Source organism: Dunckerocampus dactyliophorus, chromosome 3, assembly GCF_027744805.1.
Source record: "Dunckerocampus dactyliophorus isolate RoL2022-P2 chromosome 3, RoL_Ddac_1.1, whole genome shotgun sequence".
NCBI classification, from domain to species: Eukaryota; Metazoa; Chordata; class Actinopteri; order Syngnathiformes; family Syngnathidae; genus Dunckerocampus; species Dunckerocampus dactyliophorus.
Genome location: NC_072821.1, coordinates 16530281 through 16545376, shown reverse-complemented (window position 1 = coordinate 16545376; position 15096 = coordinate 16530281). Strand labels below are relative to the sequence as shown.

At 41.0% G+C, this 15096-nt stretch overlaps 1 protein-coding gene across 5 annotated transcripts in view; it reads right to left on the bottom strand.

The window, feature by feature from the left end:
* Positions 1-13629, bottom strand: part of dmxl2 (Dmx-like 2) — a 37870-nt gene extending 24241 nt beyond the window's left edge. For 3 of the 5 annotated variants that reach the window (XM_054770485.1, XM_054770486.1, XM_054770487.1), the window contains exons 1-19: positions 13202-13628; positions 6522-6647; positions 5721-5792; positions 5523-5601; positions 5162-5306; positions 4636-4702; positions 4360-4532; positions 4016-4196; positions 3720-3900; positions 3353-3571; positions 3003-3274; positions 2317-2586; positions 1970-2199; positions 1657-1859; positions 1223-1344; positions 858-947; positions 649-757; positions 432-551; positions 29-256 (exon numbers count right to left, since the gene is read on the bottom strand). In XM_054770485.1, coding sequence (XP_054626460.1) covers positions 29-256; positions 432-551; positions 649-757; positions 858-947; positions 1223-1344; positions 1657-1859; positions 1970-2199; positions 2317-2586; positions 3003-3274; positions 3353-3571; positions 3720-3900; positions 4016-4196; positions 4360-4532; positions 4636-4702; positions 5162-5306; positions 5523-5601; positions 5721-5792; positions 6522-6647; positions 13202-13288 — 2974 coding nt within the window. In that variant the 5' untranslated portion in view covers positions 13289-13628. Of the gene's footprint in view, positions 1-28; positions 257-431; positions 552-648; positions 758-857; positions 948-1222; positions 1345-1656; positions 1860-1969; positions 2200-2316; positions 2587-3002; positions 3275-3352; positions 3572-3719; positions 3901-4015; positions 4197-4359; positions 4533-4635; positions 4703-5161; positions 5307-5522; positions 5602-5720; positions 5793-6521; positions 6648-13201 lie in introns of all 5 variants that reach the window. The other 2 variants (XM_054770483.1, XM_054770484.1) reach the window with 2 other exon arrangements.
* Positions 13630-15096: the final 1467 nt, after the last annotated feature.

Genomic DNA, 15096 nt, shown 5'->3' with positions numbered 1-15096 from the left:
GCAAAAACAAAATGATGTTCATACTTACCAGCAGAAGGTGTGGCTCTGGTAACCTCCACCCCATGGGGCAAGTCGAGTCGCTTGCTGTACACCAGTTTGGAACTGAGAATGAGTTTGCTGGCTGATTGCAAATTGGCCGTGGAGGCTGAGCGTGGGAGAGGCCTAACTGGTGAGGTTTCTGGAGATGAGTCAGCATTCATAACTTCATTGGGAACCATTAGCTGGCTCTGAAACCTATAATCTTGGTTCAGATCATCTGGACACAAAAATACATCAACATTAAAGCTGGCCTTCACACATACCTAAGCTATGAAGCTGGCCTTCACACATACCTAAGCTATGAAGAGTTAATGCAGAACACCACAACAATTCAGTACTATAAAGAAAAACAATGTTTGTTTTACAACAAAGATCTGGTGCCCTCCTCTTACCAACACAAGCCTGAACAGACTGTAGATGCAGGTGCCACATTTGTAGTACAGAGTTCCTGTTGAGATCCTTTTCTATCACCACCAGGAAGAATTTCTCAGAAAAAGGAGGAGGTTGGTAATCTGGTTTGAGCAAAATTGGATTAATATAGTCTTTTCAAAGCATGTTTACAAAATTACAGAAAGTACTATGATTTGTAGTAAGAATCAAATGGCACACCTTCACCTGACGGAAAGGCAGTTGTGTATGTGTCTGGTTCCTTCTGTGGTTTGTAACCGAGAATAAAATCCTCTTGGAAGACATGCAGCAGCTGGGTGTTGGCACCACACTGTATTTGACATAGAAATAAGATTTTTTTTTATGTTTCGTGTAAACAGTTTCAGCATTTAGTCAAATGTTAAGAAAAATAATAAGTAGCAGCTTGTCACCTGGTTTGTAATGACATCCAGCTCTATAATACAGCCAGGTCTGGCGGTGGACTGCTGGCTGACGATGTTGAACACTTCCCCTACTAGTTTCTGAATGGTGGCATACATTAAAGAAAATGTAAACATAAATAAAATGTGGTGAGTAATTTTGCTGTGTAAATTATATGCATACTATTCTGCAAAAATACATCAAAGCTTTAAAATTGTGAATACAGGTTATATGCTAATTACAGGAATTATGTTTTACTAGTGTTATCAATGTATTTGACAGCCCACAAAATATCTTTACATTTAAACACAGGAAATGACAAGTTATTACGAATTACCATATCACAAGTGGCATTTGTGTGTGCTAGTCCACTCACAGATGTTTCTGGATCTGACAGTTCATCTAGTAGTTTTCTGGCATCCACCACAGCTTGGTAGAGACGCAGGTTTTTACCATCTGATGCCACAAAGCAGGCGCTGGCACTATTACAGTATGTTCCTGAGGGACGCAAAACCAAGTTCGACTGTTTTCAGCACGGTATATTGATACAGACTGATAAGGCTGCAAAATACTTGTACATACAGACAAGATTCATTCTAGCTGATAATAAGATGAGGTAGTGAATTTTGCATATTACAGTGAACCTGTGCATAGCATCAAATACACTCCAAAATACCATGTGTGCATAGGTGAACCCAAATATCACATTACACTCAAAGCCCAGGTGAATTTGTTAAAACATACATTGAACATTGCTTTTTAGTCATTTTTAACAACTGAACTTGTGTTGAGCATGTTTGCTATGTTTACCAAGCACAGAGCTGGGGACAAGTGAAGGTAGCCAAGCAACATTGCTAAAAGCAGAGGTGTGCAGAGAGTTGATACGGGCCAGTTCAGAGACCCCTCCAGTGCATGATAGGGGTCCAATGTGGTCCACTCTCCACAAGATGAGCTCACTATATATGGCATTGGGGTCATGGAAGGTCCTTGTTGCTGCATTACGAAGCTGCTTCCTATTAAACGACAAAAAAAAGTTTTAATGACTCTTTAATCTTGTTGCTTTGTCTCGCTCGTGGTTGCTCCATTAAGTGCTTTGTTATTCTGCCTTGTTTTCTCTGTTTACCTAGGAAGTCCTTTTGGCAGGGGAAAAGTGGGAAGTTGCTCTCCTTCCATGCTCCCAGGAGCTGAGGGAGGCGTGAGCAATGCATTATGGTGTGAGGAGGTGAGCAGCAATGGCAGCACTGTGTGACAGGCTTGGTCATTCAGATGGAAACGGTGGCCACAATAGCGAAACTTGTGGGATACGGTCAATACATTTGAAAATGCAGAGCGCTCAGCAAATGTTACAGCCCACTGGAGTCACAAAGTCAACAAGAGATTCGGAGGGAATTGTTAATATACACCTAATACACAATTCATAAAGTTATTAGCCATTTTTGCAACCATGCAAATGTTGCACTTTGTTCAAACCTGGTTGAGAGATCCGTCAACATGCTTGGAAACCATCATGACAGCTGGACTGATGCCAGGTTTGGGGTTAGAAGAAGGGGCCAAAACAGGTGAACTAAGGCCAGCCGAAGCTGAGGCAGAGTGAGAGACATGTTGAACCATCTGTCCGTGTTCACCTGTCCTGGGACTCTCCCTCTCTGTCAAAGTACAGGCGTACATCAAGATGTTCTTACTCAGTGAGTTGGCATCACCTGTAGGAAATGCCACAGGTATACGAGAGGAGAAGGACACCTGTAGTGAGAGTTGGAAGGAAAGAAAACCCAAAATCATTTCAACAGACAGAATAATAATTACTCACCAGCCATAACACTGTCAAGGGGGGACCTTACATTTACTTTTACTGTGCTGCATCATACAGACCTATACTGATGAGATAATTCTAATATTATGGTTACCTTATTTAGTTTCAAGAAAGAGGAAAAACCTCATCTAGTATGATACAATGCAGTCATTCCCCTGCAAAATACACCCACAATAATAGCATTGGATTTTATTTTACTTTGCAGGTGAAGCTAATGTGTCCAGTGTCCTGTAATTAAATATTGATTAAAGGATACAAGCTAATAATTACGTTCATGCTTTTCATGTACATTTGTGTAAAATTGAAAGCAGTACTTTCTTTTTCTTATTAGTAATTATATTCTCACCTGAACCTGTCTAAAGATGCCTTGGTTGAACTCATCTAAGTACTTTACATGCCAAACCAGGAAAGATCCATCAGTTGGGTGGATCGTGAACAGCATGTCAGGACTTTTGTTCCACTCTGTGGTTAGGATCTCCATCTTCCTCTCCAGCAGCATTGAGGGCAAAGGCAAGCTGGAGCTGGATCCTGGTGAGGATGCCTTTGTACTTCCCTGCTCCCCTGGCTCCTGCTCCTCCCCATGCTCAGATGAGGCTTTGTCAGACATCTCATCCAGGTCTATAAATTCAAAGAAAATGTGCTTAATCAATGGCTGCATCTTTATGGGATGTACACTGGTCTGGTTGAGGTCCTTACCAAAGTCAAACTTCATAGGAGATCCTTCAGGGTCGAGAGAGTATTCTGTCACATGGTCTAACTGCTGTTCAGAGAACTTTCGGAGCTGTAGCATAAAAAGATCCATAGAGGAAGTAAAGCTTAGGTCCTTGTTATTGAGCCAGTGAACTACAAATCCTCCTGCCCCAGTGCCATCATCTGCGTTGAACAGTGCAGAATCTGCCAGCATTGATGGGATATCTGATAGAGAAAAAGAAGTGTGAATAGGAAGAAGATAAAGTTTAATCATTGAGACAGAGTCAATCAATACATACGGTTTAACTACATATAACTAATAGGACTATAACTTGATCTAAGGTGAAGACAGATACTTCTGAGAAAAGGCTACCTGTGTTGGGGTTAATGCTGGCTGAGATGTGGAAGTGACACAAGGCATTGGCATGATGTGCGATATGGCGGTGAGTGTGTGCATCCTGCGTGCCAAGCTGAGAAGGGAGCAGCTCACTGTGAGCTACCAGAGCAGATGATCGTCGCCTTCCCCGGCGCAGATGCTTCAGGTGGTGAATAGACTGCTCAAACAAAGCAAAAATATAAAAATGGTAAAAACTCAATGTATGCTATGTTGATAAAATGTTTGTTTTAATTAATTATTTATGGTCAGGTCAATAAGCCCATGTTGGATACCTCTAAAGCATGCTGAATTTTGTCCTTGTTGCCTGCCAGGCCTGGCAAGCTGGAGCTAAATGAGTGTGTGTTCTCAGATATCTGCCCCCCAAGCAAGCTATCCTCTGGAAGCAGGGTCTCAGACCACAGCCTGCACACACCATCCTCACAGGATGTCAGCAAAACATTGCAAACAGAACCCCTAAAGGACATATAGAGAATGGAGTTTATCTACACAACCAACAATGTTCTTTTTAACAATGCTGTGGATATACATTTAAAAAAAAAAACACATTAACATTAATTAACATCAACAGCCAAATGTGGCACTGCCATGCCGTACCCAAGCAGTGTTTGTTCCTTACTTGGGCATGTACTTGCTGGTCTTCCTCCAGGACATACCAGTGACGGAGCGGGGATGGGCCAGGTAAACAAAAGAGAAGTGAACAACAGGTGGCTTTTTATCCGAAGGCTCCTGGACCACCACTGCAGAACGCCAGCCAGTGGTGGGATACCACACTTTGAGTAAACAGTCATCCTGCATACACAAACACACAGATACAGATATTCAGCTTGGTTAGTAAATTACAAGCAATTGTTTAATATTTTGTAGTTGATTGTTCCTTGCATGATTAAGGTACCTTCCCAACTGTTGCAAAGTATTCTCCATCAGGGGACCACTTGGCAACGTGTACCGATGCAGCAGTCCTGATGGGCAACAGTGACATTAGCTTTAAGCACAGGAAAGACTCACTCATGGCTATCACATGAGCAATTTTGTGTGTGTGTTTTTTTGGGGGGGGTTCAAGATTCATCCAATGCATAACAAAGCTTTCACTTCCCAAATCTGGTGGCTTTACTGAGCAAGCATTTTGCCATCAGAAGATGACATTTACTGCTGAGGATCTTCAACTGATGTTAATTTTAGTCACATCATATGATTCAGCCATGAACAAACTTTCAGTTTGAAGCACTTTATAATTGCTTTAGAATTATATCAAACAACAGAGTTTTTACCTGAAAAAATAGGGAAATTGTGTCAATATTAAAAAACACTTCATAAGCAGCTTCTCATTTTTAGAATAATTCAAACTACTGGTATGTAGATTTTGGGCTCTATGTTCGTCAGACCTTAAGAAAGAAACAAAATGGCTTTTTTAGACGCACTTGCACTGCCAGACACAGTTCCAGTCATTGAGAACTGGGTGGGGCTTGTCCTCAGTCGTCTGCCCATCCTCCTCCTCGATAAGGGCGTCTGCCAGTGGTGGAGCCCACAGCTGGAGCCTCTCTGTTGCTGCTAGGATACGGTTCCCTGAGGACACAATAGCATGAGGTGACACACCTCACGGCCCAAGTTGATAACTAAAGAACACAGAGCATCATGCACACCATGGTGGTTACATAATGCACACGTTCCAGACAAACTGAGGGGGTGTGGGAATACAAGTAGTGTACGGAGAGGATTAATTTAGTGAGGAAAACAACCGAACAATCAGTCGATTTAATCACACAGAAAGCATTAGCATACCCTGTGGGTCCCAGGCCAGATTGTAGGTGATGGCATCAAGGAAGAACTGCCCTGTCTTTTGCCACTGACAGTTAAGCTGCTGTTAGTGACAGGAGAGTGACACACACCATGCAACGTTATTGGCTCACTAGCCCACTTCATTGTATCGTATTTTAAAGTGAACTAGTATATTTATAAAACAACTGTTACCATGCCTACCTTGTGGCGTTTGTTTGGGTTGGCAGAGAGTGGTTCAAAGATGCAGACTGTGTTTCCGTAGGATGCAGCAATCTACAAATATCCAAGGTATCACAAATTACAGTACAAAGAAAATCTAATTATCAGCTTTAAAAAGTTAAATCAAAAGAAGAAATGTTTGAAACACACTAATATCACACTAGAAAATGTATTCAAAAATAACGAATAATAGGTCAAATTCTTTAGATCAATACTATGCTTGGATTCATGATGCTGAATACTGAAAAAGGATGAGAATTCCCCCTCCACCAAAAATACAGTATACGAAATTAAATACTACGAGAGTAAAGCATCAATCACTTTCAATCTTTTTTCCTATCCTCAGTCCCCCATCTGCTGCCACTTCAGTATTGGCCAAATTTTAAGAGTTTCCAACAAACTGCTTTTGCTGCTTGCTTCACATTTGTGGTTTGTTTGTACAGGTATTGTAGATATGACACCAACCGCTGAAGTTGTAGAGGTGAGTTGTGGATCACTGTCTCCATTGCAGCCTCTAGTCTATGCTCTTCTATTAACATGTTGTGTGTATTTTTATTGAAACATTGGCCAAGCAACTCTCTCGGTGGACTATACATGGTGGACTTACTGGACTCCACTGGCTCAATACATGAGCAAATTCATGTCTAAATTAACTTTTAGATTAACTTAAATCCAAAATACTGATACCTATTAAAGTATAATGCATAATTAATCCCACTGGATGAAAAATAAAACCAAAAATGTGTAGGAGAGAGTGAATCTGAGTGTGATGGCCACACTTACCCTGCCAAGCTGATGGGAGCACTCCACACAGCCCACCTGGATGTTCCCATTCTGAGCTCCCGGGATTATCTGAACACACTCGAAGTCGCTGGCCAAGATCACTACATCGCAACCTGAGCCGTAGGCCTGAAAATGAAGATTTCTCTATTAAAATTAAGCCTTATTTAACATAACAAGAAGATAGAATTAATAATAAATCACTGGAATATGTAGAAAATCGATTGGCATCTGGATCAAATTAACAACTAAATAGTAATTATTATAATAATTGTACCTCGCAGAATAAAAATGTATAATGATAGGCTAATTGAGGTCACATATGGCACATACTATTTTCTAATCCTCAGTGGTCAGATCTGTGTTCAAATTTGACTTATGAACAGCAAGGTGAGCTTAAATAAAGGCAACCGTGGTGTGTGGAGAGACGCAGCAGAGGCACATTGTAAACTGGCCTCACAGCAGCACAGCACTGTCAGAGTGGCGGCTTATGTCTTTCATTATTCAGGAGAACAGGAGGAGACGTTGGGAACCACGGAGTCACACAATAGGGAAACCTTACAGTCACCATTAAAAAAACAAACTAATTGTAGTGGTTAAAGAGCTGATGGTTGAAGCAGGATGACTCTTTGCATGTTATATGTGAGAGGCAAGCAAAAAGGAAAACTGCAGTCTGCTCTTTACAACTCCCCTGCTGCACTTGCTGCGGCACATTACGACTTGGAATTAAAACGCGGTCACCGTCACGGACTGTCTCAGGCTGCTGTGTATGCTACGGAGAGAGTCCCTTTAACTCTCTGTTACAGTAACGTGATTCAGACCTGGCGAGGCCTTGAGCCAGACAAGTAAACATGAGTGAACAGGATAGTCTCTCATCACCTCTTGGTTTGTGTGTCCTGTTTCTCTTTCATCATCTACATATGCATGCAGACACACAATAAACGTGGAGATGAGGAAAGGGTGTACAAGGAGGGACCGTTGGTAGGTTATATGAGCATGATTCAGATCTATGTCATTATAGTTAACAATGACACAATTTAAAGTGTACATTTGGAAGCATTACCAGCCATTTTAAATACTTTGTAGTCACTCTTTTAAAAGGGTAAACATTTTTAATAGCCTTCAGTCTGAAAATAGACCTTATTAGCTTTGGTATCAAATTTCATGCTGACTGTAAGCTGCGACTATCAGCATCCCTGCAAAAGCAAAAACAGCTTTCACATCAGTAATTTCAACATAACATGGCCTGACAACAAAATCAGGAAGTAGTTGGGCTGATACAATCAACACGATGGTTGAAAAGATGCAAAACCAATTTCTGTGAGACTTTGTAGAGGGGTGCTACATAAGCAGAGGCAGAAAGAACTCAATACACCTTGGTGAGCATCTGCATAATTACAGCAGTGTATAGCATAAATGGAAACCTCTACCCTGCAGAATCAAAACCATGGCACCAACCCTCTCTTCGTTATCCTCCACAAACCAGAAGGTACTGAGAACTAACAAACAGATGGACAGAAATAGCAAATATGGCATTCTATATTTTTTGTTAACAGTGAGGTTATGTCTGTATTCTACGTTGTGACATTTGAGTTATACTGTATATGGTTATTACAGCAAATCTAATGGTGGCCTGGAAATTTTGCTCAGTATTGTACTTGGAGTTAAAAACAGACCGCTAGTAGTTGGAGCTGTTATTTCATTAAATAGTTTAAAGATGAAGGCATGCATGTACTGTATGTATAACATTTGTGCATATGCAGAGAGCTTACCATTTATTAAGTATAATTATTAGGCCTATTCCATACATAATAAGGGAGATCATATTGGCTTGGACTATAAATCAACACCCACAACTTGTAGTTTTAAATCTGCTAAGCAAAAAACACATGCAGATTCCATCCTGTCGGTCTTGTGAGAGTTTACATCGAGAATGTATTTGCCTGCAGATAAAAACTATCTTTATGTAGCACAGTGCTGTTAACAGGGTAATTTCGGAGATAGATTTCCACAAGGAATTCAAAGTCTGCTACTCAATTTCACTTGTATGAAATGCGCAGAAACAACAAGAATGTCACTTCCGTGCAATGTAAATTCAAACTCTAACTAATTTACTTAAAAGCAAGTAAGCATGTGATGACGACAGTTAAATCACAAAACATACAACTTATTAAAGTTTTGTGAATATCTCAATTTTACATTTCTGTTTTGCCTTTCCTCAATTCTGACAAACACATAATTTTTAATGTAACTTCTTGTTTCCTGGACGACAGCTTTGTCATCCACATGGCATTTTTATATTACTGATGACAGTTGTTGACATCTATTTACATCATGGCTTGCTAATAGCATCTTACAGTAGAATGGCAATTCTGAATAGATACAAACACGACCGGAAAGGAATACAGCCGTTTCTTAGAACAAAACGTTTTTTCTGTGTTTTAAAAAGAAAAGAATAAATGCAGCTCTGTGCTGAGACAATGAAAGTAGATAAGAGGAAGAGTGTGAAAGATCACTTCTGCCTTCCTTGCATCAGATGCCTCCTATTCCCACTGCCTAACGCAATCATGCAGACATCTTCTGCTGCTGCAGCTGCTACCAACATTTTCTTGCACGAGCTTGGCTGCTGCAGTCTGAAGCCAAAACCGACAATATTTACAACCCCAAATTAATCGTTCATCCACTGTGAAAGAACTGTGTGTGTATTTATACAGTCTATAACCCAGAAATGTACTTTGATCCCCACAACCTTGAACCTATAGTCACGCTGTGTGGGGGCCTTGTTATTCTCAGTTTGATGACTTAAGTAAGCTGTATGAACTATTATGGAAATTTAGAGTCAAACAACACCAGACTGAGCTCTAACCAATGTCCAAGTTGTCCATTTTCAATAACAGTTGCCATTCCTGGCAAATTGATCTGTACCCTCAGCATTGTTGTTTAAACTGATGCACCAATTCCTTCAGAACATCTCTTCCTAGTCATGATTCTGTGATTCACTTTGCTATGGCAGTGACAGGAAGCTTTGGGCTCGCTACACAAAAAGTAAATAAGGTGGACTTCAGCATATCAATGCTAGAAGCTTCCACCATGTCAATATCTTAAACTCTCCTCTGCTGTGGAAAATCATTAGAAGGGAACTCCAGAATTCAAGTAGAATGGCACAGGTTCTGTCAGAGCCATTCTGGGACGAACAGTCCTAATTTGGATAGGCACAAGATTCTGCAAGATTCTGCCCGCCACAAATAGATGTGGCCCTATCTGTTCACCTTGGCTCATAAAAACATTATAAGACTGTTTGTGACAGTGTCTGTGATAGGTGGCGGTATAACTCCACTTCCTAACGCACCTCATACACACCTGGTCTGTCAGAGAGAATTAGAAGGTTAGGGTTAGGAAGGCACCCCCCCGTCTACATCACATGTGTCAAACACAAGGCCTGGGGGCCAGATGTGGCTCACCACATCATTCTATGTGGTCCGCGAAAGCTTGGGATTAATGTGTGTCAATTACGCACCACCTTTTTCCATTAAAATATGCTGCTCTTCTAAAGTTAAAATATTACAGTATCTGATCGTGCAACAAGATATTCCAAGCAATTTTTGTTATCAAAAATAAATACCTGAATGTCTGCTTGTCACCTTGACATTCACACGTCACTTCTCATTTCAAAGCAAGGTATCCATCAGTTTGTTAGTATAAATATAATAATCAAACGCATGGGCAATTGTGTAATAATACCATGAGGTTACATTCATATATACTGTATATGTTGACAGTTAAAAGTGGCCCTCTGAGGACAGCCATAACTGCAATGTGGCCCTCAATAATAACGAGTTTGACACCCCTGCTCTAGATGCTCTTTTCAGAAAAGAAACTACCGACAAGTCTAGCAACTTTTTCTTGTCTTGTTAGAAACTTTTGGCATCTCTGACAAGACAGCATGTATTGCTCTTCTCAGCGGGCAACAGGTGCTGCTGTGGGCCCCTCACTCATCTAAAAGCACGTCTTGTTTGAGACGTTAAAGAAAACGGCAAAAAGAAATGACATAAGAAAGTTACATTTGTATTTCTAAAAATACGTATTTTGCTTTTCATGTTGTTTTACTCACTTTTTGTCTCTCTCACGTTATTCCTCTCTCCTACAGGGTCCATTTATGAAAATTAGATGACGCTATCTAACCCCACCCCCATCACCACATATCGATTGCAATCCTACGGGAAACACTGTCAGCATACAGTATACAAAATTTATATTTGCCACTTTTCATATCTGTCCTTATACACCAAAGAATTATGCAGTAACAAATGCACAGAGTGGGAGGGATTAATCACATTTTGTCCATAGTTAACTCATAATTAATCACATAGAAAAGTTTTATCTATAATAAGTAGGGATGCAAATCTCCTTGTGCTAAACCATTCAATACACATCTAGATACATGGTTTAAGACAGTGGTTCCCAACCCCCGGGCCGCGGCCCGGTACCGGGCCGTGGGTCATTTGGTACCGGGCCGCACAGAAAGAAAAAATTATTTCCATTATTTCATTTTTTTAATGTTTTATTTTGAAAAGTGGCCGGATTCTCTCTGTTACATCCGTCTCACTTGACGCATGTCTATTGTGTGTGTGCTAACTTTCTCTCGCCGCACAGATAGACTACTACTGTATTTTTACCATTTTTCTGTCACCTCATATTTGGTCTCAAATGCTGATACTAAGTGGGAATGCATAAAGGTAAGTTTTGATGACTTATTGAGTGCTAATGTGCACATTTGTCTCAAGTTAATTCATGCTAGCACACTGCCTTTTACCACACACGTCAAACAGCGATGTAATAATCTCTCTGGAAAAACTTGCCTGGAACTTGAACTGGTGGATGGTGGGTCGGCATTCATTTTGGGCTTTTAATTTGATGTTATTCATGTCTTAGTTTTACACAATACATAATAAATAAGATAAATTAGATCGCTATAATGTAATTTGTGTTTTCAGCTAGAAACTATAGAGTGTAGTGCCGTTTGTATGCCTGCATTTTGTGTGTGTGCGTATTCCAGGGTCTGGCCTGGGAGCCCTTGGGGTCAGTGTGAGTGGAAATGCAGTGGATAGTTAGTGTTCTTCAAATGTCCTCACAGACACAGAGGGAAACACAGGCACAGACATGTGGGCCTAAAGGCAGCGTACAAGGCTTTAGCTTCACAGCTAGCACTGTCCGACGTAGTTCAGCAGATATGAGCCTAGGGAGCAAAGCTTGCTTGCATTCACAAAGTCTCCATTCGAGGTCAAAATGAGGGCGGAAGAGGGCAATCCTCTATATTCTGTAGCTCAAACACAAATAGACAGGCACCCCTAGAGCACAGTAAAAGACTGAAGGAATCAGATCAGATGAATTAGCACAGGCACACTTCTGCGGTGAAAAGTCATTATACAGAAGGCTGCAAAAATATTTACTAAAAGCCTTGGTGGTGTAGCTTGTACTACTGAATATCAAAAGGAATAACCGTTACGTAAATCAAAGCACAGAAATTAGACATCAAGCTCTGCCAAGAAAAACAGAACATTTAGAGGGTAGTGTCTCGCGGGACATCATAAAATGTCATCCTAAAATCAATACTCTCATCATCATTTTCATTTGCTTCACAAACAGGGTGAACAAAACTGCTTTTCAAACAATCCATTTGAGGCAAATGAGCAGAATACAATTGCAAGGGGTTAAACCCACCATTGGCCATCACAATAGCTTCTGTAATACTAGAGGCGCTATTCATGTCTTGTTAGACAAAATGCAATATTGACCAGTCGTCTTGGACCTGTCAGCGTGCGGAGAAAAGAGAAATGCTGGGAAACTGCCAGACATCAGACAAAGAATATTTATAGCCCTGAGGTCACTGCATTGTCAAATAAAATTAACTCCATTACATACTCTGTGTGCACTGAAAGGTGGCTTACAATCAGATGGTTGGTTGAAGCCATCATGGTTTAATATGACATAAAACATGTGTTTATGCAGTTTCATGAGACATCAGACAAATTTTAGTCATTGCTGGTTCCCAATAGCCATTGAGCCCTCCAGCACGTGTGTCCATATAAGGTTGTCTACGTCATGGCTGATGCTGGGATGACTGCGAGCTAATGATGCGTGAGGAGGATTTAACGCCAAATGGTTGCGAGCTAAGCCACTTCTACAACCAAATAATAACTCACTAGCTCAACACCCAGCGTCTCGTAATATGCACAGCAACACTCAGATCACCGTATTCGCATGTAACGATAATGGCTGCGCAAAGGGATTCCCTTGCAGTAATTGTAACGTGACAAGATGCTGCTAAAGGTCATTTGAGTGACTGGCGTCAAGTATATTCAGTCCATAAATAGCATAATGCAAATTGACATGTGTAGATAATGACATGAAAATTATACGACAGGTAATTCTTTCCGATGCCGAGAATACTGTTAACAGTACTGTTTGAATGAGGGCGTTTTGAGCAGTCTGGACTGTTTGTGATTCTCGCGGTGCGGCAGTTTGCTAGCTTACTACCCGGTTAGCAGACAGACTGAGCTGGCGTGCTAGCTAGCCCTCGTAGAGCTGCTATGAAGCTAGCTAGCTAACCCCTTGGTTAGCTTGACAATAGTTAGCATCTACTGGAATCATCTTAGGAAAATAATATCAGAATAGAACCTCACCGTAAACGGCACGTCATTCACACTTCCCACCGAGTAGCAGCAATCTCCAGGGTTCACCGCTCCCGTCAGCACCTGGTGCAGATGCATCTTTCTTATTTTGAAGCAGCAGATGCCGTTTTTTTAATTATTTATAACGAGTCCACCCTGTCGTTTTCTCCATCTAGCAGCGACTGGGAATTCCATCAGTAAACGTCAGCGGTCTTCTCGGCCTCGCAACGTCGTCTTGCTCCACAGACGATAGGGTCGGGGTGATTTGTTTTCGAGCCGTAATAATGTGATTTCACATGGCCGTGTCATCCATTTACACAAATAAAAGCGGCCATCCGTCGCCTCTCGCTGTCAACACCACCCCTGCGATTAACCGTGAAAGCCGAGGCAGTCTCTGCAGCGAGGCTGACATGCGCGTTCATGCCGTTGCCTAGGCACGACTGGCTGGATATAGAATGATTTCACCTAGCGTCAAAAGTACCCGCCAACAAATGCTCTCTTCTGGTTTGACGTCGATTAAAATCTATTTAATTGAACTAGAGCAACCGATCTACCATAATATATATGTTTTTATTTCAAGGGCAGATTATTCTGCCCTCCAGGGGACTATGTATCATATCTATTAATGGTTTTCTATGCTGATGGCACGCCTGTCGTGGTGCTCGTACTTCCTAGTGCATTGATAAAAATGGCAAGTTTTATTTATTTATTTTTAGCACAAATGTAAAGAATTGATTGTTAAGTAAAATATAACACATACTTTACGACTTTGCGCACCACTCTTGAGGAAGAGAAGGAAGGAAATAAAAATATAAATAACGAGATGGATCAGAACGCAGAAATAAAAGATGTGATCCTCCCAGCGCTGCGAATTACACCCAGGTCAAAAAACAGGGTAGTCCAAAACAGAGGAAAACCAGATGAAATGGATGTTCCTTCAGCAAAGCAACAAATTGCCAACTTCCTACATTCAAAGGAGGTGGAGGTAGATATCAACACCACTGATACTTGCATCCCACTGTATGGCAGAAACAACACCACACCTGTCATTATCGTTAAGTTCACCAACAGGGAATTCAAAATTGAACTGCTGGACAGGGAAAGAACTACATGAATAAGCATCTGGCAAAACGCAATACTGACATCGCCTAGAAAGCACAAAACTTGAGGAAGCAGGGAAAGATACAAAGCACTTGGAGCACCAACAGCAAAATCTACATCAAGCTAAATGGAGGACCAGTAGCAGCAAGAGTGCTAAAAATACTGATAATTCTTATTATTATAATAACTGCTTTGATTGTATGGAGGAATAATGTAAATAGTGAATTAGTGCATGTTGAATACAGGAAGTAAACATATGTGTTAGCAACTGATGTGGTATGGAGAGGGGGTAAGATTAAATAAGCTCTGCTTCTTCCTCCTCCTTTTTGACATGTGTAATTGTGAATTCTAACATGAAGCATTCAATGTAAACTGTTTGCATGCTTGAAATAAATCAAACCATAACCAAAACGTCCGAAGAGTGGTCTGAAGAGGTCTCATTCTGCTTGCCGTTGAATGTGTGAAGCACCGAGGTGCTGAACCAATGCAGAGTAAGCCCCCTTCCTGCCTGTTTGGAGGCTAGTGATGAGGAAAACACACACGCATGCACATGGCAATATATGGAGGCCGGCAAAATTATCGAGTTCATTTTCATTTATCGTGCATTTAATTTATTGATTTATTATTGCGAGACAGTTTTTTTCTCAACGACAAATCTTGTCACGTTTTAATCTCGAGAGTGACACCCCTGTTACTTACTGATCTATATACATACTAAAGTCTGGCATTTCCACATTGAAGTTTAACCAATACAAACAAGTGAGACAGACACGGCTAAAGTCCAGTCTCCATTATTTGTTATCTCT